The sequence below is a fragment of the Euleptes europaea genome, chromosome 1 (genome assembly GCF_029931775.1).
Source record: "Euleptes europaea isolate rEulEur1 chromosome 1, rEulEur1.hap1, whole genome shotgun sequence".
In the NCBI taxonomy this organism is placed as follows: Eukaryota; Metazoa; Chordata; class Lepidosauria; order Squamata; family Sphaerodactylidae; genus Euleptes; species Euleptes europaea.
This window is the reverse complement of record NC_079312.1, coordinates 73,353,702-73,380,539: the sequence shown is the minus strand read 5'-3', so window position 1 is coordinate 73,380,539 and position 26,838 is coordinate 73,353,702. Positions and strand designations below refer to the sequence as shown.

General features: G+C 41.0%; 1 protein-coding gene across 3 annotated transcripts in view; it reads left to right on the top strand.

Annotated features, from left to right (window-relative positions):
• The window catches only part of DOCK3 (dedicator of cytokinesis 3), a 209,864-nt gene that overhangs the window by 158,825 nt on the left and 24,201 nt on the right, over nucleotides 1-26,838 (top strand). For 2 of the 3 annotated variants that reach the window (XM_056855269.1, XM_056855252.1), the window contains exons 34-48: nucleotides 207-233; nucleotides 355-450; nucleotides 1,082-1,142; nucleotides 3,855-3,948; nucleotides 5,507-5,655; nucleotides 8,599-8,685; nucleotides 10,977-11,081; nucleotides 12,608-12,749; nucleotides 14,176-14,342; nucleotides 15,731-15,817; nucleotides 17,094-17,273; nucleotides 18,634-18,717; nucleotides 22,029-22,145; nucleotides 23,104-23,225; nucleotides 25,308-25,443. In XM_056855269.1, the coding sequence (XP_056711247.1) occupies nucleotides 207-233; nucleotides 355-450; nucleotides 1,082-1,142; nucleotides 3,855-3,948; nucleotides 5,507-5,655; nucleotides 8,599-8,685; nucleotides 10,977-11,081; nucleotides 12,608-12,749; nucleotides 14,176-14,342; nucleotides 15,731-15,817; nucleotides 17,094-17,273; nucleotides 18,634-18,717; nucleotides 22,029-22,145; nucleotides 23,104-23,225; nucleotides 25,308-25,443 (1,654 nt within the window). The remainder of the gene's footprint in view (nucleotides 1-206; nucleotides 234-354; nucleotides 451-1,081; nucleotides 1,143-3,854; nucleotides 3,949-5,506; nucleotides 5,656-8,598; nucleotides 8,686-10,976; nucleotides 11,082-12,607; nucleotides 12,750-14,175; nucleotides 14,343-15,730; nucleotides 15,818-17,093; nucleotides 17,274-18,633; nucleotides 18,718-22,028; nucleotides 22,146-23,103; nucleotides 23,226-25,307; nucleotides 25,444-26,838) is intronic. The other variant, XM_056855260.1, reaches the window with a different exon arrangement.

Genomic DNA, 26,838 nt, shown 5'->3' with positions numbered 1-26,838 from the left:
GCCAGAACAAGGAAATGGAATGAATTTTGCATGTCTGAGTGTATCATGTTAAAGAGAAATATGCTTGAGGAATCTATTTATGATTCCAAAAAAAGTGTGGGGGCAGACTCTAAAACTGGCATAGTGTTCCCTTAGTGTGAAGTAGTGAAAATGTATCATCTTAGATCAGTAATCTCCTTGTTTTTACTTCATGCGACATGGATCAGAACTCAGCTCTTTGGGCCCTATCCCAGGTAAGATGATGATTGTTTCCGTTTTGTGTGGAAGTATTATAAATACTAAAATTGCTTCCAGGGATTTCCAGGCTTTATAATATGTCCAAGGAAGATTTATACACTATTTAATTTCACACAGCCTGCTGGAAAAGATTGAGCAGGAGACTTGGCGGGAGACTGGCGTCTCTTTTGTTACCTCAGTTACTCGTCTGATGGAACGCCTCCTTGACTACAGGTAAGAAGACGGTTGAACATTCACCGGTATCTACTGCATAGTGCTTGTGATATTAGAACTCACAAGAGACACAACTTTTCTCCATTATGCTTATGCAATGTTTTATCTCTTTAAAAAAAAAAAACACTACCATTTTAACTTAGGTTCCAGAGCTTGGCTCCAGTTGAGTGTTTCTGTTGGCAGAAGGATTTCTGCCTGCACAGTGAGTCTTGTTATTCCCCTCCCCTCTGTAGCCCAAATTACTGCTTCTGGAGGACAGGAGAACCCCAGGAACAGCATTTCGGGGAACATCTGGGGCTTCAGCAGAAGAGGGAGGTGATAAAGTCACAGCCTATGGAAATCCATCAGCCTATGGAAATACTTAGCTGTATCCAAACAGTAACTATATTACGTGTCAAGTATATTTCTCTTTTTAAAGATTTAATGTCATTGCTCCTCTACTCTCTAGCTTGGGTACTTACTTAGGACCCATGCAAATCTAACACTTCTCTGGCAACAAAAAGAACATTTTGATTTCTGTTTTTTTAAGGATGCATATATTCCTGCCCCCTTCATATACTCTTCTTATTATTTCTGAAATATAATTTAAAAATAAGAATATTCCAACAATTGCCACCTCCTCTTTCCACAGGGACTGTATGAAAGGAGATGAAACAGAGAACAAGAAAATAGGCTGCACTGTTAACCTTATGGTAAGAACAGTGTGTACATTTATGTTTGGTTTGTGTACATGTATTGACCATTCTTCAAGTTCCTTTATGCAGCATTTAGAAGAAAAATGTAGAGATTACTAATATAATTTGTTTCCAAAAATGAATAGTTAGCTTACTTTTATTGTGTTAAATCCACTCGCTCATGGAATCTCTAGGCATTATGTGGGACTCAATAGAGGATGAGAGGAAAATCAATAAAATGCCCCCTTTTCTGGCAGCAAACATATCCTTTGACCAGTGGAAAACAAGCGTTAGACATAACATTTGAAAATGTTAGTGACTCTGAGCTGCTTTTGGCTGGAAGCTTTGATATATGCCTTTTATGCATTCTCAGTTTCCTCACATCTAACTTCTTGTTTCTTCAGGGTTTTTTTCCAGTTATGCATGTGTTGCTCCCTCTGATGGTCAATTCGACATCACACAGCTTTAAATGAAGCATTGCTCTCTGTAGTTTAAAACACATCTTTTTGTGTTTCATAAAAACTGGTGTTATAGCAAATTGGCCACACGTGCATAACTGACTACCCCCCAAAGAAACAAGAAGTTAGACGCGAGGAAACTGAGAATACATAGAAGGCCATAGATTAGGCATTGAGCATTCCACATGTGGTTTCTTCTGGAGGAGAAAAAGCAAACAATCCTCATTTTACTCTGAATTCTTTTAATGCCACAATATAAGTGGTCACAAATTTGATTCTCATTTGATGAGTGTACCAGTTGTTACTGTTGAGACTCTTCATAGAAACATTTATTAAAATAGATTTTCCTGGAACTGATTTTTTCTAATTCAGATAGTCAGTGGGTATCTGGGCATTTGTCTAGGTATACTAGGTGTAGTGGTTAAGAGCAGTGGTTTGGATCAGTGGACTCTGATCTGGAGAACCAGGTTTGATTCCCCACTCCTCCACATGAGCAGCGGAAGCTAATCTGGTGAACTAGATTTGTTTCCCCACTCCTATACATGAAGCCAGCTGGGTGACCTTGGACTAGTCACAACTCTCTTAGAGCTCTCTCAGCCCCACTTACCTCACAGGGGGTGTCTGTTGTGGGGAGGGGGAGACAAGGTGATTGTAAACTGGTTTGATTCTTCCTTAAGTGGTAGAGAAAGTTGTCATATAAAAACCAACTCTTCTTCTTCTACTCCATTATGGGGCTTGTATGAGGATGGACTAGGTAGTGGTGGCTATGGAAAGGAGTTCAGTTTCTAGACTGAACTCTTACTGTGTGTTGTAAGTGCCACCATGTCGCCTCCAAGCTGTCGCTCCCCTATGAATTAATGATCTCTATACTGACCTATCATTAACAGCCTTGCTCAGGTCTTGCAAACTGAGGGACATGGCTTACTTGATTGAATCAGTCCATCCCATGTTTGGTCTTCCTCTTTTCCTGCTACCTTCGACTTTTCCTAGCATTATTGTCTTTTCCAGTGATTCATGTTTTTTCATAATGTGACCAAATTCCAACAGCCTCAGTTTAATCATTTTAACTTCTACAGAGAGTTCATACTTGAATCTCAGTCCCACTTATTTGTCTTTTTGGTGGTCAATGGTATCCGTAATACTTACCTCCAACACCACGTTTCAGATGAATCAACTTTTTTTCTGTTAACTTCCTTCATTATCCAACTTTCACACCCATAAATAATAATGGGAAATACTATAGTATGAGTTACCTTGATCTTGGTCGTCAGCAACACATGCTCACACTTAAGAAACCTTTCTATCTGCTTCATGGCTGCCGTTCCCAGTCTCAGTCTCCTTCTGATTTCTTAGTTCAGTCTCCCTTTTGGTTGATGATTGAGTATAGAAATGGAAAATCTTTAATAATTTCAGCTTCTTCATCATCAACCTTAAAGTAGTTTAATTAATCAGTAGTCATTACTTTTGTCTTCTTGATGTTCAGCTGTAATCTTGCTTTAGCACTTTCTGCTTTAACTTTCACCAGTAGTCATTCTAAGTCTTTGGTATATTCTGCCAGTAATGTGGTAATCTGCATATCTCAAATTATTAATGTTCCTTCCACCAATTTTCACTCCACCTTCATCTAAATCTAATCCATCTTTCCTTACAATATATTCTGCATATAGATTGAACAAAAAGGGAGATAAAATATATTCTTGTCTGACACCTTTACCATTTGAAAACCATTCTATTTCTCCATATTCTACCTAACAGTAGCCTCTTGTCCAAAGTATAAGTTGTCCCTCAAAACAGTCCCACATGGTGTAATAGCCATGTCAGTAAGGAGCTGCAGTGCGGAGAGGGAAGGGGTAGAAATTGCTGCCTTCTGCAACTTGTGTGAGGGGAGTGCCACTGACAAAAGAGGCAGAAGGGAGCAATTTTGCCTCTCCCCACTGCAGCCTCCTCACCTGCACAGATATTACTTCATGCAGGTCGTGTCCTCGGAATAAATTTCCCAGGGATCGGAAATGGTGGCTTCAGGGAGGGGAGTTCTGAGAAAACCAAGGATCTTTGTGAAGACTTTGTAAGGTCCTTGTGCTAAATTCAGGCAGGTGTGTTAACATTGACTGGACTGAAATGTATAATTTGTAGTTTTACACCAGTTTAAATAAAAACAGAATTAAGTCCCTTCACAGTTTAAGCTCATTTGTATAAATAAGAAATTTAGATTACTAAAAGTATCCCAATCTAAGCAGATTGTTAAATATTCGTTTTTTTCCTTTTACTACAGAATTTTTATAAATCTGAAATTAACAAAGAGGAGATGTATATCCGCTATATCCACAAGTTGTGTGACATGCATTTGCAAGCTGAAAACTACACAGGTATGTAAAAAAGGACACTTCAGGGAAAGGGGCGAACTTTAACCATGCATTTGAAAATATTCTCAAACAAATAAAAAGCTACATAGTTTTGTTTTTAATGGAAATCTGCAAATCAAAAATTACAGCCAAGTGGCATATGCATACACTACTAGTAACATACAGTGACATATCATTGCTGTCTAAATGACATCACAATTAAGGATGCCTGAATAAGCTACCTATTTATCAACAATTGGATTACCAATTAGCTCACTAATTGCTGAGCCATTCATAGGAGCTCACTGCACAACAACAACACACACACACTAGGCCTTCACATATGTCTGTGTTGTTTTACACAGCCCAATAACACTGCTGCAGTACAGGCATACGGTAATTGTTTTCACTGCAACTGACTTTTGTCCTGGCTTACTTGCATATGGAATTTTGCAGAGTTTTCCATAGAACACAAAATAGATCCAAGAAAAGCAATGGAATGGATCATAGCACTTATGGCTACTGTGAAACTTTTACAACTTTGGAAAACTTTTCCTGGGGAGAGGCTGCTAGTGGAGGGAAAGAGAGTAAGCTGAAGATGTGGGGGGCAGGTAAAAGTAGGTTGGCTTGAGGGTGGGAAGAAAGCAGGAAAGGGTAGAGACCATTTCTTTATACCCTACCTTTCTCCTCAATGGGACCCAAAGCAGCTTCTCTTCCATTTAATCGTCGCAACAACCCTGGGAGGTAAGCTAGGCTGAGACCTTTTCTACACACTCAAGTTACTTCTGATTTTCTTTGGAGTCAATCCACAAGCACTGGAATCAGTTTGGGCAGGGTTCTTCTGCACCTCTTGCTCTTTTCTAGAGTCAGGGAAGTCACACTTCTATACATGGAAGTCCAAAATGAGATCTAACCCTAAATGTGGTGTAGTAGCTATAGTTAGGCTTAATGTGGGAAACCCAAGTTCCTGTCATCACTGTGCTGTGAAAGTGACCAGGTGATCTTGTGCAAGGCACCATCTCCCATGTTAATATTAACTCACAGAAGCAGAAGTGTTACTTCAGGTTCTTGTGAAAAGACAGAAGACAAATGCAATAAATTAAATGGTCTTTATTATTTGACATTCGTCTTAATGTTTCAAACAGCAATACTTGGTGAAGTCAATAGTTTTCAAACTATAACTGGGATAAATAACATTGAATTAATCTGTTTACATATTAGATCTATGCTATCTAATAACACCTTATTAGATAATGTCACAAATTTTGTAACATGCATATATTCAGGTTTGTAAGAGATGTTGGAAAACAAATGACAGCTGGGCTCAGTTGAATAGCTGAAAATCCTTTTTGAGTTGTAAATTTCTTTACCTTTAAGAAGGGCAAGAACTTACTTCAGATACCATTTTCTTTCTCCAGTAGCACTTATGCCTTGAATAGAATATAATTTAACTGCAGTGTGGTCATTAATTCACTTTCTCTTTCTTCCTCACACTTTTAAGATCCTGTGCGTAGCTACTTAAATTGACAGTGGTTGGATTTTTTTCCTTCAGTGTTCACAGCTTTCCCTCTCTTTCCAACAGAGGCTGCTTTTACACTGCTGTTGTATTGTGAGCTGCTTCAGTGGGAAGAGAGGCCTCTTCGGGAATTCCTGCACTATCCATCCCAGACAGAGTGGCAACGAAAGGAAAGTCTTTGTCGGAAGATTATTCACTATTTTAATAAAGGGAAGGTATGGAAAAAATATCAAAATAAGTCATATTATGGTGTTGCCCATTACTATGTATGAATGTGAAAGTTGGACAATGAAGAAAGCTGACAGGAAGAAAATTGATTCCTTCGAAATGTAGTGTTGGAGGAGAGTTTTATGGATACCATGGACCACCAAAAATACAAATAAGTGGGTTCTAGATCAAATCAAGCCTGACGTCTCCCTAGAAATTAAAATGACTAAACATAGGCTATAGTATTTTGGTCACATCATGAGAAGACAAGACTCACTGGAGGAGACAATGTTGCTAGGACACCTTGAAGGCAGTAGGAAAAGAGGAAGACCCAACGTGAGATGGATTGACTCAGTGAAAGAAGCCATGGCCTTTAGGTTGCAAGACCGGAGCAAGCCTGTTAATGTTAAGCCTGTTTTGGAAATCATTAACTCATAGGGTTGCCATAAGTCAGAAGCAACTTGACAACACATAACACCAAAAACAGCAGCACTGCATCCTGTTCTCCTTCTCTCCTAAGTTAATACAAAATATGTGATACCATCCCAGTGAGTTTCCTCGTTCCCATAACAAGCCAATAAAAGAGAGAGAGAGAGGGAGAGAGAGGGAAACCTTAGAGCACAATTCTGTGAGCCCACCAGGGACAGAAAGGCTAGTACCCTGGTCAGGGTAGGCATAGCTGCAGCTCATCAGATTCTCTCGGACTAGGCCTGCACTAGGTATCCAGCAAGGTACTTCCTTTAGCCACCATAGGAGAAGATTTCACATGATGTTGCAGTCATTCTGCATGAGCATGACAACTCATCTTTTCATACTTTTGCCAGTAGCCCCTCTCTACAGCATTCCCCCCAAGCTTTGCACAAACAACGGACAGTGCAAAATGCTACTGAAAGGTGGCAGTTCCTTCAACATACATCATGACAGCTCTGCAGACCATGCAAAGCTACTCTGAAGTTCCCCACCCCAATAAATGCAAAAGGCCCCATGGATACAAAGCAGTTGGGCACCATTTCAGTTAGTAACCATGCCCCATTATTACCAACAATCGAACATGATTCCTGCGAGTCAGGCAAATTATCTAGATCAGAGAAGTCATCTAAGAAGGAATAAGCTTGAGATACTTTCTTCTATTGCAGATTCTGTCCTACAGATTCTTTTTAAATATCTTCAGCACTGATAACAGCCATGACCCTTGCCAAAGATTCTTCTTTGCACCATTAGGTATCAACTTGCTCAGGAGTCGTCGTAACCTAGAGCTGTGCAGATCCACGAAGTTTGTAAATGTGGTTTCCAAGGTTTTATGGGTCAGCGTGCTGACACCTCCTCAGATGGAGGAGGAGATGGAAGGAGTCAGTGTCAACCCCAGGTTGATAACAGAGAAACAGTCGCAACCAGAAGCTGTTGCACCATGCAATCAGCCCTCTTGCTCAGGAACTCAAGCGCTGCCTGAAACCCAGCAACCAACAGCCTTTAAGGTTACCAGATCCTTTAGAGCAATGAAGGAGGCATCTATGAAGAGAATTGCAGGAAAGATGACAAAGTGCACGATTACTAGCTCAGCACAGATCAATCTCTGACAGCAGTGCGGAAGCAGTGCAGGGCTGATGAATGACACCTTGCTTGGAATGCTGAAACAGCCTAACTAACTACAGCTGGCTTATCCGTCAGTTTCCTATTTAAGCAGCTAGCAAATAAAACCTAGTGTGGAAACAACACATCAACACCCTTGCTGTGCCTGTCTTTGTTTCCATGCTGCACTTTGGACTCTCAGTGAACCTCACTCTTCTGTATTGGACCTGACCCCACCTTTTGAATTTGCCCTCTACTGTTTGATGTCTTGGATTCTGCCTTATCTATATTTGACCTTGGACTCTATCCTCTGACGCCCTGGGCTCTATCCTTTCTGTCGCCTGCCAAAGCTAGCTACATGACTCCAGACACAAGGATATAGCAGTGTCCACCTTGATTCTAGAACACTTCTGTCATGTCTGAAGGAATCTATATTCCTTAGGATTGGGACATGGCTCAGTGGTAGAACACGTGTTTTTTCATGCAGAAGGTCCCAGGCTCAGTCACAGGAATCTCCAGTTAACAGGAGCTAAGGTAGCAGGTACTGAGAAAGATCTCTCTGAGGCCCCTGGAGAGTACTGTGCTAACCGATTCAGAATATGGCAGCTTCATACATTCTTTAGGGTCTCCTAAGCCTCCGACCTCTTCTGCTTTGCCAGTTGCCAAAGAGAAAGTGTTCTCTGGAGCTTCCTTTCTGGTGCAGGGATTTTAATGTGGCCTAAACACTTGTGATTTGCTGCCCTAGCTGTTTTTTTCATGTTTCTCCGAACAGGTGCACACTCTCAATTTTCCTCTGGCTAAGCACAGAGGAAAGCTCTATACTGTTGGTGGTCTTGACAGGAAATTCAGCAATTTGGGGCCCAGGTACTAGACATGATTAATAATATTACTGGGGACCAAATTAGTAACGTTCTTAGTAGTTCTATTTACAATTAAGAGATTGCAAATATTTCTCAGAAATGTTACAAAATATTCTAATCCTGCTAAAATGGCCATAGCATGCTACTGAAAAATATAAATTTACATTGGATTCAGGATTGCATAACGTGCTACAGGACATTTTACTTTTAATAAATCATCTCAACAAGTTGTCCCCACAATTAGTACACAGAAAAAAGATAGCTATTCAAAGTTTAATTGTCTTAACAGTATGGGTGGTATTCCTTTGGATTTGAAAAACTGTTACAGAATCTTCTTTTAAAAAGAATAAAAGGGCTCATACAAGAGCAGCTATGAGGTTTTCCACCAGTATGATCTATGGAAAGGGGTGTGATCCTGTCCATTCTTTATGATCACATGATCATAACTACTAAAATGTGCACCTTAACTTTGGTATATCTAAAAATCCCACCTGGTCTGAGATTTTGATTTTTCTTTTTCAGAGCTGGGAATTTGGAATCCCATTGTGCAGAGAGTTGGCTATTCAGTATGAAAATTTATATGATTATCAGAGCCTCAGCTGGATTAGGGTACGTGAAATAAGCCTGTTTGCGTTTGTCTTCGTTTTACAATGCATATTCAGACACATGTTGTTCCTTAGAAATGTGAAATGTTCTTATTGTGTCTTGAGAAACTAATGAACCAAGCAATTATTTGCATGTTTACTCCAGGATTATAAGCAGGATCCATATTGCCATTTTAGGGGTAAATATCAATCCATTCAAGATTCATTGTTTCTCTTGAGAAGATGTTGCAAAATAAGACCCTCTTGTCTTAAAGGAAAGAACGATTTAAGGTGCAGTTCACACAATATAATGTCCTTGTGGCCACCAAAAGGATCGTTTATGCAGGGGAAATTTGCATTTGGTTTGCTGCACAGTTTTCTGCTCCGAATTCTCAAACATCATATGCATGAGGGTTCCCCCCCAAAAAATAATAATTCCAGGAGTACCTTGTGATTAATTTTGCATTCCCAGTGAATCATGGAGCTTCTGAGTCCTTCCCCCTGAAAATGCAACCTTGTTGCACTTTACTTGGAGGGGGTGGGTCAGCTCTTAAAGGGACTGTGTGTGCTTTTGCTGGGTATTCCTCCCAACTTTCTTCAACAGCTCCCTGCTGGGAGCTGCCTTCCAACCCTTGCAGCCTTCTTCAGAGTCTTCCTGCACATTTCATGAAGGTTAACTCGTGGGAGAAAAAGCCAAAATGGGGAGATAAACCCAAAGTTAAGAGCTATGCATGGAATTGGGGGGAATTTGCGTTGCTTTTGCCTCGTTGCAGTATTTAAATTCGTTCTAAAACAACATCCTAGAACTGCGGGGGAAGAACGAGGCCAGGGTGAAATCATGTCTGAAGGTCGGTAAAATCATGAATAACACAAAGGAAGCCCTGAAGCAGTCCAGCAGGGACTTCGAACTAAATACCCCTGCATAAATGGCCAAGGACTTTGTTTCATACACTCACGAGGAGTTCTGTGTCTTCCAGGCTCAATGTGGCTGTATTTCAATCTCAACTGCTACATGCATGAAGAAGGGGCTTCAGACTTCCCCCTGCACTGTTTTCACAAACTGAAATGGCTTTAGGGAGCGGCTGTTTGCTGTATTGGAAAACCTATAAGTAATGATAGTTACACATAAGAAAGATCCTTGCTATTGTTACAGTTTGTAAAAACAGCGCAGGCTAGGAGGCTGAAACCTCTTCTCAACACATGTCTCAGGACTTTGATCATATGAATTGGCCCTAAGACAAACTAAACAAACGGTTTCTGCCAGTTTTATCTTTCCAGAAGTTTCCCCCTTAATGCCTTTCACAGTAGTAGTATAGATCATTGGGTGGGTATCAGATCCACAGGACAGGGCTGACTCAAAAAAGCAAGATGAAAAACAGCCATTCAAAACAGAGAGCAAGTTCAGATGGTATTCACTCTGGAACCTATACAATGAGGATAATATGTATGAAACTGTAAATAAGATTGCGGGTAAGGTTGTCGGAGAAAATAAAATGTCTTGCTGTTTTAACAGAGGCTTAATGGGATGTTATTTAGCAGGGGGTGTTATTCTGTGCCATGAAAAGCTTCAGCTGCCCATTGCCACGCATTAAGCCTGTGTTAAAGGGACAGGACATTTTCTCTCTCTTTAGGTTATTAGTAATCCTGATAGCGGGTTTGATCCAGCTTTCTAGGGTCTCATCCAATCCACATGGTTGTGGTTCCCTGTAGATCCCATGACCCAGAGAATAAACGTTTCTGGGGTCCAAAGGGACTGCTGGGGGGATGCAGGGAAGAACTGTGACCATCAGTTCTGTGTGCTGATGGACTGCTGGATCCAACTCTATGCTTGTTTATTTGTTGTATTTTATCTTGCAGAAATTTCAGTTATTTAAATAAGTACTTGCATGCCATGTCCTTCCTAGCAGTAGCAGGGTGTCCCATTTTGTAGGAGCTTAGTAGGAGCATTGTTCAATTACGATAAATTCTTAACATAGGTTTGGATCCAGGGGGGAAATTTTGCTGATGAATGGGGACGGTGTTCCCCCTCCTAAAACAGACCTCTGACTTTCCCCTTTAGCTATTCTCCTGTCCCCTAGGAATAGCATGTGGAGGGGCATTTTGGATTACAGCAGGAGGGGGAAGGTGGAGAATTTTCAGTTCACTGATGGAAATCCCTTCTATCAGGACATTTTCACTGGATCCAATCCCATTCTTGAAAATATTCCGTGGTTGGCACTGTGTAAAGGTGAAGTGTTATTTTCAGGCCTGAAGTTCTACATAGGTCTTCCATTATAACAGTGTTTGAGCCCATTGTTTTTTTCTTTCCATCTCCAGAAAATGGAAGCTACCTATTATGATAACATAATGGAACAGCAACGGTTAGAACCTGAATTTTTCAGAGTCGGTTTTTATGGAAGGAAATTTCCCTTCTTTCTTCGGGTAAGCCATTCAGCATAAGAATTAATGCATGAATTACTGTGACAGCTTACAATGAAGGGGTTTGGTTTATTTGCAGAGAGGCAGTAAATATTAAGTAGGCTTTTTGTTCAGTTTAGTGACAAAATGCTAATTTAGAAAGGAATACAATTGCTGAATACAAAGAATAAAGTACTTTCCACTGGACTTCTTGTTGTATCAGTGCTTCGTGTTTAATATTAATGCTATTTTGTAAATGCTGGGGCGGGGGAAAGCAGTCATGTTGGCCTTTTCAGAGAACACAAAAATGCCCAAGAGGTTGTGGAAAAAGATGCTTCAGAGATGGACATAGTAATCTTTCAGTTTGTAGTGAGGGTGGCCATTTAGAAAATGCATATTTTAAGACAAAGTCATTCTGGAGACTTCTAGCATTAGCTAATTGTTGTATTTATGTTTGTACAGCCAAGTGCATAGACTGCATTGTCATTTGTTGCTCTAGGAGACTATGTTATGCCAAAATTTGCCTATTAAACATATTGACTAATGAAAATAAATATATCTTGGTGTAAGCTATAAGAAGGATTTTACACCTCAGTCCACTATAGAATGCACCAGTTTTTTTCACAAACATTGTTCTATTTCAGATGTGTTGGGCTATATTTATATGGGATATAAACCTGTTGTGAGTTTCCTCTACAATTTGTGTGTGTGCAGTTTTGCTCCTTTTACCATAGCTAAACATTTGTGATTCGAGAGAAATATGAAACAACTGGTACTGTAGAATTCTGACATTCTTAATGAATAATATGCATAAGCATAGTAATAAGCACAAAATGGAGGAAAGGGGGAGGAGAGGCAGCAAATAGGAGAGGCCAAGGCCATGAAGGGCTTTGTTTTTGATAGCCAATATCTTAAACTGAGCTCGTTAACAAATGGGCAACCAATGGCGAAATATGCCGCTCCGTCTAGTTCCCACTAATATTCGAGCCACGGCATTCTGGACCAGTTGGCGTTTCCCAGATGATTTTGGGGAGACCAATGTGCAGTTATTTTCAGAAGGTCTGAAGTAGAACAGCTATTTGTATGCAGTGGAATAGCTAGATTTGAGTCCAGTAGCACCTAAGAAACCAACAAGATTTTCTGGGTATGAGCTTTCAAGGGTCAAAGCTCCCTTATTTATTGACGCTAATAGCATCTGTATCCGTATTTATTCTGTAATGCAATTGTAATCTTTCTTATAGTGGAGAGGGGATTAATAAAATTAACTACCACATGAAGCTTCATCTTTCTGCTCTCTGTTTAATAATCCAGTAAGCAGACATTTCTGAGATTGGATCCGTTAACAAAAGTATTTTCACAGACTGGACATTTGATGTTGGAGGAAGATCAATAATAATAGTTTCATTGATTTAAATTGACATGCGGGTCCAGAAACTAATAAATGGACATTTTTAAATAATAAGGAAAATTTGTTTTGAGATTATTTGCTATCTATAATGATGAGAGAACACTTCAGCTTTCACACTTCTTTCCTTTATTCTGTTTTTCAGAACAAAGAGTATGTTTGTCGAGGCCACGATTATGAGAGATTGGAGACCTTCCAACAAAGGATGCTGAGTGAGTTTCCACAGGCCATTGCAATGCAACACCCAAATCACCCCGATGACAGCATCCTACAATGTGATGCCCAGTGTATCCTTTCATGCAGAATTGGTCTGATGCTAATCAGACTGCTGTAAGAGGGAAACGATGTTAAGGTTAAGATGTATCTGTAGGGATTTTTGATCTTTTATACTACCTTTGTAATGGAAAAATTAAATGGGTAACTCAGTTTTTGCTCAAGAGTAAAATAAAAATCAAAGTTGGCAAAACTATGAGGGAAAGCAGTGTGCAAATTCTTCCTTGTATATCCCCTCAGATATTTTGTTTTTATTTTCTAAGTCCCTTTGTACAAGTTCCTGGAGAGGTGGCATAAACATTTTCTAAATGAAATAAATAAATAATAAATACATGTTAATTTTCAGCGGTCAGAAAGATAACTCCTGTAATTACGAGAGAAAAACTGATGTTTTTAGTTGTATCTCTGTTCCATCATATTCAGCCTGATTTTTCTGTATAGGCTGCAGGATGCCCACAGTGGTAGAACTGCAGAATCTTCTCCATACATGGTGATGAGATAACTCCCTGCAGTCAAGGAATGCAGTCAAGAAAAAGGGAATGCCCGCACACACCTATGGGAACGCATAAGGATCGGATCATGCTCAATATTTTTCTCATTTGCGCCCCATGGAGTGGGCAGCTTGCCAGGCCAGGAGCCATCTTCCTCTGTACCCTGGCTTTTTCTGCCATCTCACCCAGGCCCCTATGACTCTCCCCCCCCCCAGTCAGCCAATCAGGTGGCTGTCTGGGCTTGCTTGGGTGGGAGGGCAGGCAGGCAAACCTTAGGCAGCCAGTTTCCATTCTAATTTTCCTGCTTGGCTTAAATTTGGTCCTCCTGGGCACTCAGGTCCACATATGACCTCAGCTATTTTTCAGCTGCTTTGGCGGCAGTGGAGCAATCTGAAGAGGAGAAAGCAGGGCTAGGAGCAGTGGCTGGATCATCACGCTGAGAGACATAGCACCTCAGCAGCAGCAACTGCAGAGCCGGTGACTGAAGCAGAGGCCATGTGGAGCCACACACCCCCTTCGTTCGTCAGCATGGTCTTCAGTGAATCTAGTAATTACACTGCTTAGGAACAATGAAAAGAAACTTTGATTTTGTATTAACTCAGCTTAAGAGAAGTAATATTTTATTTGGAAATCAGATTCAAGGGCACTTGGCACATTATATTTTTACCAATTATGTGTTACATACTTTATCTACTGAAATTGTATAATTTGAAGAAGTACATGGATTCAACTGGCAAGGACCTACTGAAAACTGCAGCTGCCCTGCTGCATCAGTTCATCATGTACACATGCTTTAAAAAGACATACATCAGTTTCAGATGTTACAGTTTCATTGGGTACATAAGGCAAATGTGGAATATGCCAGTTAACGGTGTGATGTGTGAAACTGACCTGGCTTATTTTGTTAGGTGCTGTGTATTGTTTTTTCTTTGACTCGAGTCCTTCACAGATTTGCAGATCTATGCAGTGACTCCCATTCCAGATAATATTGATGTGCTACAAATGGACCGTGTTCCTGATCGTATAAAGAGCTTTTATCGAGTTAACAACATCAGAAAGTTCCGCTATGACAGGCCATTCCATAAAGGCCCAAAAGACAAAGAAAATGAATTTAAGGTTGGAATGCTTAGAAAATTCTGTTTATACTAGATGCATTTGCATTCCATAAGTGAGGTACATGCTTGACACGGTAGCCTTAGGTGATTACTATCTAAAAACACACTATAAAGTATTAGAAGGTAATAAAGGCAAATAAATAAATTGCACTAAAATGTAATGAATTGAATCTCACCATTCAGCTCAGCTTCCAGCAGAAGAAGCATTTCTCTGGCAGAGGATCCTCCAGAGAAAGTTTCCTTGCTCTGCAGGTGGTCTCCTATGTAACTGAAATAAGTAGCAGGGTCCAACAGATTTAATAGGAAAACATTATAATTTATTTAACATTATAATTTATGGACTTTTTTGCTTGCACAACAGTGATTCATCCTCTTGTAAGCATTTTAAGGAATGTATTTTAAGTGGCTAATAAAATAGCCAAACAAGAGCTTGTGAAACTCCAGGAAATGGGAAGTACACAGAAAGTTCTTGCTAGCTTAAAAATATGACATTGGGATGGAGTGTTTTGGGATTCAGATTTTTTTCTCCAATGTATCAGACAGCTTAAGCCATGAACTTTGTAAGTAATCTGCTACAATTAAATAAGTTTTCAACCTGTTAATCATATTTTTCCAGGTAGTCTTACTTGCCATTCTAAAATGGGTTAAGAATATAAGAAGAACCCTGCTAGATCAGATCAAGCCCATATAATCCCGCATCCTGCTTCCAACAGTGGGCAGCAAATTGTTTCCATGAAGTCCATACACACACCGATGAAGGCACTAGCCCTCCACTTTGCTTCCTTAGCAACTAATGTTCAGAGGTGTACTACCTAACCTGGTTCCATTTAGGTAATATGATTAATAGCCTTATACTCCATGAATTTCTGCAATCTCCTATTAAAGTGACTTAAACTGGTGGCCATCATCAGGACAGTAGGTTTATAAAAGATGCATTTTATCCTCTTTCATTACACTAGTTCCCAGGATTGATAAAAGTACTTTTTCACATTATGCATAATTAATAATTTATGAAATTTGCTGCCAGAAGATGTCATGGCTACTAGTTTAAATGGCTTTAAAACAGGATCAGATTTTATGCCTTTATAGTTTATTGGCGCTCCAGATTATGTCAAATGACATAACAGCTAATCGGAACTCTAGATTCAGAGGCAACATGCCTCCGAATAGCAGTCCCTGGTGGAGCAAACAAACGGGGAGAGCTGCTGCCTTCAGTGCCCAGTTTGCGGAAGCACCTGTCTGGCCACTGTTGGATACAGAATTACAACGACCCTTGATGAAATCCAGCAGGGATCTTCTTATGCTCTTGTCCTCTGCATGTACTCCAATTGTGTGGTTTATTGGGACTTGAAATACTGTGTTTTGCTTGTTCTGTATTTTATTTTGCAGAGTTTGTGGATTGAACGCACCACTCTAACCCTGACTCACAGTTTACCTGGGATCTCCCGGTGGTTTGAAGTAGAGAGGAGAGAACTGGTAACATGGATTATGCTTGTTGTTTAAGGAGTGAATAGATACATACAGCAGAAGAGTAGAAATGTTTCTAACTATCCACCATTTATATAATTATATTAGACTGTAACTTATTAATGTGCCTGGTTTTCCTTCTCCTAGCAGCCCTCATGACCTCCCAAAAAGCTGATCCTGAGTTCTGGGGATTCCCATCTGAAGTTACCCCCACAGTTCTCATGATTTTATAGGATCAAACTCAATATCATGAACACTGGTTCAGCTAGCTTGCATAACTAGAGGAGCTGTCTTCAGTAGTTAAGGGGAGCCCACTGATGGTAGCCTGTCACGTTAGTTTTTTTCTTCAGTCCAATATAGTAAGATCAGCTGAAATGTTGTGCTGCCAGTCTGTGGCATATGTCCACTGATACAGTATTTACTCCAATGCAAGGCTAGATTTTTTTTCCAGGTATGCTATAAAATAAAAAAGGTCCCCTTACATTCATATACAAGTTACAATTATATCCAGTTTTTTTAAAAAATCACTGTGTAAACTTTTTTAGGGGGTCATCTCTCTTTTGAGTAAATACTGTAGTTTCTCAAGAAACGCAGCTCCAACTCACCCGCAGAGCCCAGGTTGCCTGACTGTGCCGGGGGTGGTGGTGCGGGCGAGCTGGAGTCGGGTGGGGTCGGCGTCTGCTGGGGGTGCGGGGAACTCAGGGGGCTGCTGGACAGGGCCCAGCTCCCCGCGTCTGCTCGGGGCAGAGGCAGCGGGCGAATCAGCGTTCCCCAATGCCCAGGTGCTTGACCGCGTGACCGCCCATTTGCTGGGAGCCTCAATTTGAACGAGCCAATGGGCTCGTGACTCCTAGGGGGTGGGCCTCCTTGGAGCTGGACCTGGGTGTTTTCACTCAGGTCCAGCTTCCCTGTATATAAGGAGGCTTCGCCTGCCCTGCTCCTCAGTCCTTTTGAGTAAATATTGTAGTTTCTCAAGAAACATAATTTCAAAGGAAGGCGATACTGTAGTAAGGGTCTCCTTACATGATACATGAAATGCAAGTTGGGTTAGGGGTTCCCCCAGCCCGACTCGCATTTCATGTTTGACCTTAAAAACGGGAGTGTGGGGGGGAAGACTTAGCTCTGGAGCATGGCACAGCAGCAGGAGAGACTTCAGTCTTCCCTCCCTTCCACCCCGTGCTGCTTTCAAGAGAAAAAAATAGCTGGGAGGGGGGCTGTTTGGCTTGCTGCCATTGCCATATGTCTGCCCAGGATGGTATTGGAAGTGCCCTCTCTTATCTTGCAGGTTGAGGTAAGCCCCTTGGAAAATGCCATTCAAGTAGTGGAGAACAAAAATCAGGAACTAAGGACACTGATAAGCCAGTACCAACACAAACAAATGCACGGTAACATCAACCTGCTCAGTATGTGCCTGAATGGAGTTATTGATGCAGCTGTGAATGGCGGCATAGCACGATATCAGGAGGTAAACAGAGGCTGTTTATGATTTGTAGCAACTCTTTCATGGTACCAATTTTCTAGCTATATTGAATTTTTAATTTTGAATAATGTAACAAATCATGATGCACCCTGACCTGGATGGCCCAGGCTAGCCTGATCTCGTCAGATCTCAGAAGCTAAGCAGGGTCAGCCCTGGTTAGTATTTGGATGGGGATTCCAGGGTTGCTGTGCAGAGGAAGTCACTGGCAAACCACCTCTGTTAGTCTCTTGCCATGAAAACCCCAAAAGGGGTCGCCATAAGTTGGCTGTGACTTGAAGGCACTTAACACACACACACAACAAATCATGACAGATGTTCATTGAATGATATTAAGATTGTTCCAATTAACTAAAATGTATACTAGTGAATTTCACAGAAAAAACTTACCTTGGGAATTAGTTATAGAACAGAAAGCTACTGTTGTCTTTACAAAACCCATTGATAATCACATAGTATGATTTTTCCTGTATTAATGCTAAGTGCTACTGTTGTCTTTACAAAACCCATTGATAATCACATAGTACGATTTATTTCCTGTATTAATGCTAAGTGCAGGCCTTAAAATAATTTTCAGGGGGAGAGGAGAATTGTCTTTAGCCTCATTTAATGTTCAGCACAGCCATAGCCCCAAAGGTAAATTTTGTGAGTCAGAATTAGATATATATTTCTAAAACAACATATGTAAAATTATAATGCTGGCCCATATATGTGTGCCCCACAGAGAATGCCAAGATGAACACTCCCTCTTTTTATATTATTAATTTTTAAGTTGCTCATTTCCTACGTTGCTTGTTTCCCACAGCTTCTTATAGAATACATTTTTTTTAAAAAAAAATTGAAGATGTAGTCAAAAGTGATCATGATTAACGTGTGTGTGGATCAAGTTTATGCTGTCTTAGGTCTTGGAAATGAGTGCCCTGGAGAATTCAGCAGTAATTCCTTTATGTAAGGAGAAATTGTCTATACCATTGGTCTTCTGCTGCAGGGCTTGGACCTGCAACTGAACTATGACTGTAAGGAGGATCATATCAGCTAGTACCACCACCATAATTTTTTTGTTGTTTAAGGCTTTTTAAAGAAAAAGAGAGGAGAAAAATTATGTTGGACAAAAAAAGTAGAACAGGAAAAACAGAGGGGAAGGATAAACATAATGTGATAAAAACATAAATTTAAGTCCCATATTTGAATTTCGGGCCAGAGTTGAGTACTGTATATGCACGTATGTTCTAAAATACCTAGATGATGTTTCCAAGGTAAAAACAGGACTGCTTGAATATTTTCTGCCTTCTTTACGGTCATGAAGAAACATTCAGTTCCTAGTCAAAATTTGTTTTTTCTCCCCCAGGCCTTTTTTGATAGAGATTATATAACCACTCACCCTGGAGATGCTGAAAAAATTGCGCAACTAAAAGAGCTGATGCATGAACAGGTATCCCTGTGCTTTTAAAGATTTAGAAAAATCTTTATCAAAAAAATTTGATAACCTTAGCGATGTAATCAGTAGTTGAGAGTAAAGTAATTGGTCAGGGCCTTGTTCAGTTTTTTAGATAGAAATGTTTACTTTGTATTTAATTAAAGTGATTTTCTGATATTTTTTCTACTACTAAACTTACACTAACTTAATGGGCAGCCCAATCCCAATGGCGGGGGAGGGGAGCCAGCATGACCCAGCACTAGCATTAGTGCCACTTGCGGCAGTTTTGGGGAGCAGCGCAGCAACATGAGCTTCAGGCGCCGGCACAGCTTCAGCGGCAGCGTTTTCCTGGTGCAGAGGCTCATGTCGGCATCAAAGGGGGTGTTCCTGGGGCGAAGCTAATGTTATTCAGCTTCCAAACCCCTTTCTGCCCAGGAATGCCCCTTCTTGCAGGCGCCGAGTTACGCCTGCAAAAAGACAGGCATAGCCCCATGGAACTTTATGGAGAGTTCCATGGGGTTTTCTGGGTAGAGCCATTTTCAGCTTGCTGTGCTCTGGAGGCAGCTTGGCTTTACTGTCCCTGGGCCTGAGGGAAGTACCCCCTTCCTTAGGATTGCACTCTTCATCTAGCAATCCTTCTGCAATAAATAGATTTCCATGTAGATTATGGAAGTATGCTTTCACTGATTTTTCCCTCAGCAGAGTTTGAAAAGATATGATAACCAATTTGTCACAATTTTGGATTAAATATCTAGAAAACCTAATTGTATTAACCACCACTTGACAGTGTTATAAAACTCTTGCTTTCTTTAAAGGTTTAACATTGAAATAGCCTTTTTGAATTTTTGTACTAGCTAGAGCAAAAGTGAAAAAAGAAATCCAAGGCAACCTTGGATTGAAATTAATAGAATCGATCAGATTCCACCTCTGCTCCAGTATGGGTGGAAGATGCTGCTTTCAATGGATTCTCCCCTCTAGCTGTACCTCCCCACACCACATTGTGGGCCATTCCCAAGGGTACCTGGCCCTCAAGGGTGGCTGTTGCGTCCAAACATCTACCATAGAGAGACAACATCTCAGAACAAAAACTTAGTAATGAGTTGCGGAGGTTCACATGAAGCACTACCAAGTGCAAAACTAGACGTGGGTTGAAGGACCAGAACACAAGTACCATTGTCGAAGACTTTCACGGTCAGAGTTCATTGGTTCTTGTAGGTTATCCGGGCTGTGTAACCGTGGTCTTGGTATTTTCTTTCCTGACGTTTTGCCAGCAGCTGTGGCAGGCATCTTCAGAGGAGTAACACTGACCACAGTTACACAGCCCGGATAACCTACAAGAACCAACAAGTACCATTTCCTTACTCCCCAAGCACCACCCCTCCCCTTCACCCCCCTGTGTCTCCAAAAAGACTATTTATAATAACAACAATGACAATAAAAGCAGAAATGTAGACGGGTTAAAAAAAAAAGAGTGGCTGTTGCAGGTATGGTATCCAGAACTTCCCACAGATAAGGTCTGGCTAGTGCTTAAAAAGAAACTGTTGCTTCCTCAGTTCCAGACATGGGAACCATCCCACCAAGTCTGGTAAACCTATTTACAGTGCAATCCTAAGGAGAGTTACTCCAGTCTACGCCCCTTCAGTCACATTTGCCTTCCTGTATGAAGCGGGAGTTCTGAACACTAAAATATAGACATAGAAAGCCATGGGAATTATGGTACAGTGCTTTCCCTGCTATTGTGGTTTTTTAAAGCACCCTCAAAACTTGCTCCTCAAACACTTACTCTTATAATACCCAAATATCTGTCTTGTAATACTTAGGTTTCCACATCAGGCTTATGTCTCCATGCCAGACAAGATTCAGTTTAATGTCCTCGTAATCTGGTTTGCCAGGCTTCTGCCAAACTTGTTTTTCCAAATCCTCACAAGGTGCAACCCATCCCTTGCTAGTAGTACTTTGTTAAGGAAACCTAGGCCAAACCTCTCTTGACAATTCCATCTACATAGCCAATTATTTATCTGAAGTAATATTTTTTTTCATTGTAGTCTTGGGCAATTTACAGGAAGAACTGACAAAAATATCCCCCTGAGTCCTTCACATTTCTTCCTAGAGTCTCATGGTCCTTTGTGATACACTCATATCTGTCATTCATTCCTGCATGGATGAGCAGGGAGGAAAAATTACCTCAATAAGTCTCAGCAGTGGCCTCAATAAGTCTCAGCAACCTGTCTGTCGCTTTCTATATACATGAACTGGAGAATCAGCACACATCATATGTTTAACAGGTTTGGTTGGCACATAGCTGCCTCCATATCTTTCAGTAGTGAGTCACCAACCTTAATAACTCCTCTTCCTGCAGGTAATTGTTGAATGACTGCTGTGAATGAGAGTCTTCCTTAAACAATAGGATTAAGAAATACTTCTTTATGTTGTACAGTTAGTCTATGGGGTTTATTGCTCCCTTTTCCTCCCCTTCAACTGTGTTTTAAGTAGCAAAGGTGGGGCAGCTGGCTAGGAGAAATTTTGGTCACAGACTTATAAGGGGGAAAGTACTGGCTGCATGCTTTTCCTTATAACTTAGCAACTAATGGCCGAGTGGCACCGTTGGAGCTCTGAAGTGAGGACAGTAAAGGGAAAATGTTTGTGTGGATGTTCTGCTGCCACTGCAGAGGCCTCTGCATTCTCAGCAGCAGTGAGGGTTACATGGAAAGCAATCTCAGTGTGGAAACAGGCTTGGACACAATGGATTTGATTAGACAAAACTCTGGTCTTATCCATAAAAAGAGTTAAGAACATCAGAACATAAGAAAAGCCATGCTGGATCAGACCAAGGCCCATCAAGTCCAGCAGTCTGTTCACAAAGTGGCCAACCAGGTGCCTCTAGGAAGCCCACAAACAAAGACGACTGCAGCAGCACCATCCTGCCTTTGTTCCACAGCACCTCATATAATAGGCATGCTCCTCTGATCCTGGAGAGAATAGGTATGCATCATGACTAGAAGCCATGGATAGCCCTCTCCTCCATGAACATGTCCACTCGCCTCTTAAAGCCTCCCAAGCAGGCAGCCATCACCACATCCTGGGGCAGGGAGTTCCACAAGTTAACTGTGTGCTGTGTGAAGAAATACCTAGGTTGCTAAAAGTATTTGCCCCATGCCATCTGCTAGTGTCCTATTCACTGTTGTTTGTTGATGCAATCTGGAATCCATATTTAGTGATCATGAGCAATCTGACAATTTAAGCTACAAATATTTATAAACAATTTTTCAGTGAACGAGAAGTGTACAACACATAATTATGAAGCCTTTCTGATTTTATTTTAATAGGTACATATCCTAGGAGTAGGTCTGGCTGTACATGAGAAGTTTGTACATCCAGAAATGCGCCCACTACATAAGAAATTAATTGACCAGTTCCAGATGATGCGATCCAGTTTGTATCATGTAAGTTGATAATCATGGTGTTTTTAAAAAATATTGATATTTTGAAATAGTTCACTGTGTCACAAAATAGACGTGGAAAAAGCTGAATATGCACAGTGTTCATCTACTAGAAATCAGAAGTAAGAAAATTATGGGGGAAAGAACAACATTATTCTTTTGTTCCTCTGTTCGTGTAATTTGCACTACAGACATTCTAGAAAGAGGCTGAAGGAGGTGATTGTGAGACACATTGGTATATAAAATATAATATAAATAATGTGTGTTTTCACTGAGAGTAAAAGGCATAGTGAAACAAATAATATAGAAATCTGGATAGAAATGTGCATCAAGGCTTGCTACAAGTATTCCCTTTATGGGAAACCATGCACACCAAATTTGGGGGGACTTTGATGGCTTATTATTAGCTATTATAATGTACTTGCAATGCTGGCACAGTACAGTAAAATTCTCTTATGACTTTTGCAGGGCAATTTTAGGCAGTGTTGCTCTAATCAAAGACCATTCATTTCAGTGGGCTTTGATTAGATTAACCCTGAATAGGACTGAACTGCTGGAGAATTAATAGAACTGAACAATTTTTATAGCTTTCTGTCCGTTAATGTCTGACTAATGAAAATCTGCACTAGTTAATGCCCCGCACAGGGGGGAAAAACATTTATGTTCTGTTCCTATACATTTTAACTTTGATAATATCTCCTCCTTGCATGGTTCATGTGGAGCCATTGATCCTAGCACAAGGTGAAACCTTGCTGGTCTCAAACTCTGAAAAGTTGCGAAACATAGAGAAACCATGAATACTTGACCAGCCACTGCAGAGATCTGCCACTCTTTTTAATAGTAGAGTTACAAATTCATTCATGTGGAGTGTTCTGCTGCATAAACAGTAGCAGAGTCCAGGGTTTTGGGTTGTTGTTTTTTTACAAGAAGCATAACCATTTTCTCCTCTACCCCTTGACAGGAATTGCCTGCTTTGGATAAACTGAGTCCAATCTGCTCAGGTACCAGCACACCACGCAGCAATGTGCTGGTATCTCATAGTCCTATGAGTCCAGAGAGTATCAAACTGGTGCATCGTCATAGGTATTTGCTTTTAATAATTTCTATATAAGGAAGATCTTTATGCAGCAGCCTTTCCTAGAATAAAGTCTAGATTGAAATAATAGCTGCATAGCTGCTGGGTACAAATGCAAAGACAGAATTTAGGAGTTATAATGAAGTCCAGTCTTTTTCATTAATTGGAATTATTTTGGGGAGAAAGGATTGTTTGCATAAGGATAAGTATTTAATCGCTGTTGTTGCTGAATTATTGAGGACACAATGTTGGATTATCTGCTATAGTGAATGGAGCAATTATGCCCAGTAAAAACCTATGCACCTGCCTCTTGCACAAGGTGAGGAAGAGCTATCCAAGAGATGGGGACAGGTGTTCTGCCAATTTTTCCTTCTAGCTGCAGCCCTTCCCCGTGTCACATCCTGTTTAATTCCAAAGGTTCCCATATCTCCAGGAGCAGTTGAGGGCTTAAATGGGGACAGGGTAGCATGGGATCCAAACCAATGAATGTATATTAAATTCCAAAAATTGCAGTCTTCCTAATACTTCATAGATTAACCTGAAGTCTGTATAGGTAATGGATGAAATTTTACAGTCCATTCCTGGGGGCAGGGAGGAAAGCTCCTTAGAAGTTGGCGTGACCCCATGCCGGTGCAGGTGCCACCTTATCACGGAATAAGGTGGCACCTATGCCAGTGCTGGGGCAAACACGCCAGCATCTGAGCGCTGCTGGCCACTGCTGCCAGTGCAGCCACGCCGGCAGGGCTTTCCCGTGGGGCAGCGTTTTCAGGGGCGGAGCTGCCATTAGACAGCTTCTACAGCCCTTTCACCTCAGGAATGCCCCCTTGAGCAGCAGTGGGGCTGAGCCACCTTTGGACAGCAGACTTTATTTATTTTAGGTATTTTAAAGTTGATGAGTTACCTTTCCGCAAGACTGCCCAAGGAGATATATGTAATTTTTAATATTATGATATAATACAACACAATTAAACATTAAGCAAGAGAAATCTCAGTGTCAGAATACAGTTTACATCTGAAAAACAAATTTGAAAAGTATGTAAAGCGCTTGAGGTCTTCACAAGGGGTGGAGTTCTAGAGATTGGTGCAACAACAGAGAAGGGCCTAACCTAGGGTTGCCAGGTCCTTCTTCGCCACTGGTGGGAGGTTTTTGGGGCAGAGCCTGAGGAGGGCAGGGTTTGGGGAGGGGAGGAACTTCAATGCCATAGAGTCCAATTGCCAAAGTGGCCATTTTCTCCAGGTGAACTGATTTCTATTGGCTGGAGATCAGTTATAATAGCAAGAGAGCTCCAGCTACTACCTGGAGGTTGGGAACCCTAGCCTAACCTGCGTTTATAATGTTAAGAATCCTAATCTGATCTACACAGAAACAAGTCCCATATTACTTAGTGGGGCTTACTCCCAGGAAAGTGTCCTTAGGACTAGAGCCTTAGACTTCTAATATGCATGAGGAGTTAGTTTATTTTAAAATAGCATAAACTGAGCTACTCTGGAGTACAAACAGGAAATTAGTCTTAGTTTGATACTTTGCAGGTACAACGTGACCAGTAATACCAGTTAAACATTTTGGTACATGCATGACTATAGCTGGATCCAGGCCCATATCTCATCCTCTTCTCTTATTTGCAATGCAGTGCTACAAAATTTATGTTGTGACATCACTTTTCTGGCAGTTGAATCCAAAGTAGCAGAGTGAGAGTGGATGATGAGGTTCCACTGTTCTAATATGTGTTTTCTGTTGATGTGAAAGTGAAAATATATTATGGATTGCTGTATTTAAATTATAGATTAGTGTTTACCTTGAATAGAATAGGCACAGGGACCATTATTTAGCTCACTGTGGTTTTACTGTTTGATTTGCAACATGAAAAATAATGTATTCTGGCATTTTTGTTCTTGTGATGATGTTAATGATTTCCAACTGGGCAAAACTTGAACATTTCTGTTTAATACAGTGACATTTCTGGTATGAACAGAAAATGTACCAGCATGTAAGGACTTTCATGCGTATATTATTTCAAGATTTTAAAAAGCGCAGTGCTTTCAGTGAATGAGATGCAGTTTCCTCGTGATCTCTTTTTCTATCTCTGTAGCCCGTTGAACATGCTGGGTACAGTCCGACACTCATCCTCTTCGCTCTCTTCCCATACATCAAGTGAAGCAGGAAATCTGGTTATCCTAACAGACAGTTCAATTGGAGAAACTGCAGAGGACATGTACCACATGCAGGTATACCTGTAACGCTTCATGAATCCATTGCATGGGATATGTAGATTTATCATGGAATTTCGGGTCATTTAAAGAAAGTTAGTGCATCTACAGTAAGCAGCTGTAGAAGTTATATATAATAATTAGGTTTATAAATAATTAACACAAAAAAGTATTAAAGATACTAAAGATAAGATGGATGCCTGCCTCTGGGTTAGGGGTGTCCACTGTGACAGATGTGATCAGCCATGCTCAAGTCAGTTACAGAAGTTCCACATCAGCCATCTGGAGCTTCTGGTGGTATATGTTGCTTTGTTCCTTTCTCTTAAAGCTTCAGGGCAGACTAGTACAGGTAGCCACCAATAAAGTGACCACCATGTATGCCATAAAAAGCAGGGTGGGACAGCATCACACACCCTAGAGAACTTTGCCTGCTGCCTGTGAGAGAGATGCATCAACTTGAACATCATTCCCATCACTGACTGTGTTGCAAGGGAAGACAACATCCAGGTGGATACCTTCAATCATCAGGTCCCATTTGCTCAAAGACGTGTACCTGTGTCCTGTGTTACAGCATTGGGGCTGCCCACATATCAGCCTCTTCATCTGAGTCACAACAGGAATTGCAAATGCAGTTGCTGCACAACAGGCTGAATCAACAGTTCATGGAAGATGCCTTCCTTTAGACTTGGTCAGGATGCCTTTTCCATGCATTTCATCCTATCCTCCTTCTTACCAAAACCGTAGGGAAGACAGGGATTGTGTGGACTGCATCCTGGTCACAACATGCTGACCTCACCAGGTTTTCAAAGCTCCTGCAACTGTCCCAAGGTCTATGTATCAGCTTAACATCAGCCAGACCTGCTGTCCCTGGCGTGATCCCTTCTGTGCCAGATTCAGACTTGGGAACAGACTCCTCAAAAGATGAACAGAAGGAAAGACCATCATGATTGAAGATCAGGGAGCTCAGGAGATGCCCAGTATCATCAGACTGGACCCAGACTCAACCCCTGGACTCTGAACCTTCAGCTGGGGCGGCCTGCTCCAGAAATCTTTGTGGTACTTTGATTGGTCCTAATAAAAAGCTACTTGCAACCTTTCCCCACAGGACACCTACTTAGTGAGCTGCAAGAATATTCTTATTAGCTTGAGAGGCGAAGATGAGTGGTAGGAAGAGATACCTCTTGTTCTGCTTAAAGCTTTTGAAGGTTCCATGCTGTGTCCTAACTGTGTGACCTGTACATACATACAATCACTTTAAGCATAAATGTATGGGGTTGCAACCTTGTGTGTGTGTGTGGGGGGGAATCTTTAGTTAGCAGCACCTTAAGCTTGTAAGTTTTGATTTAAAATATATGAATTGTACTAGTAATATTTGATATGAAGCAGATAAACATGAAAAGCACTGGTTCCCCC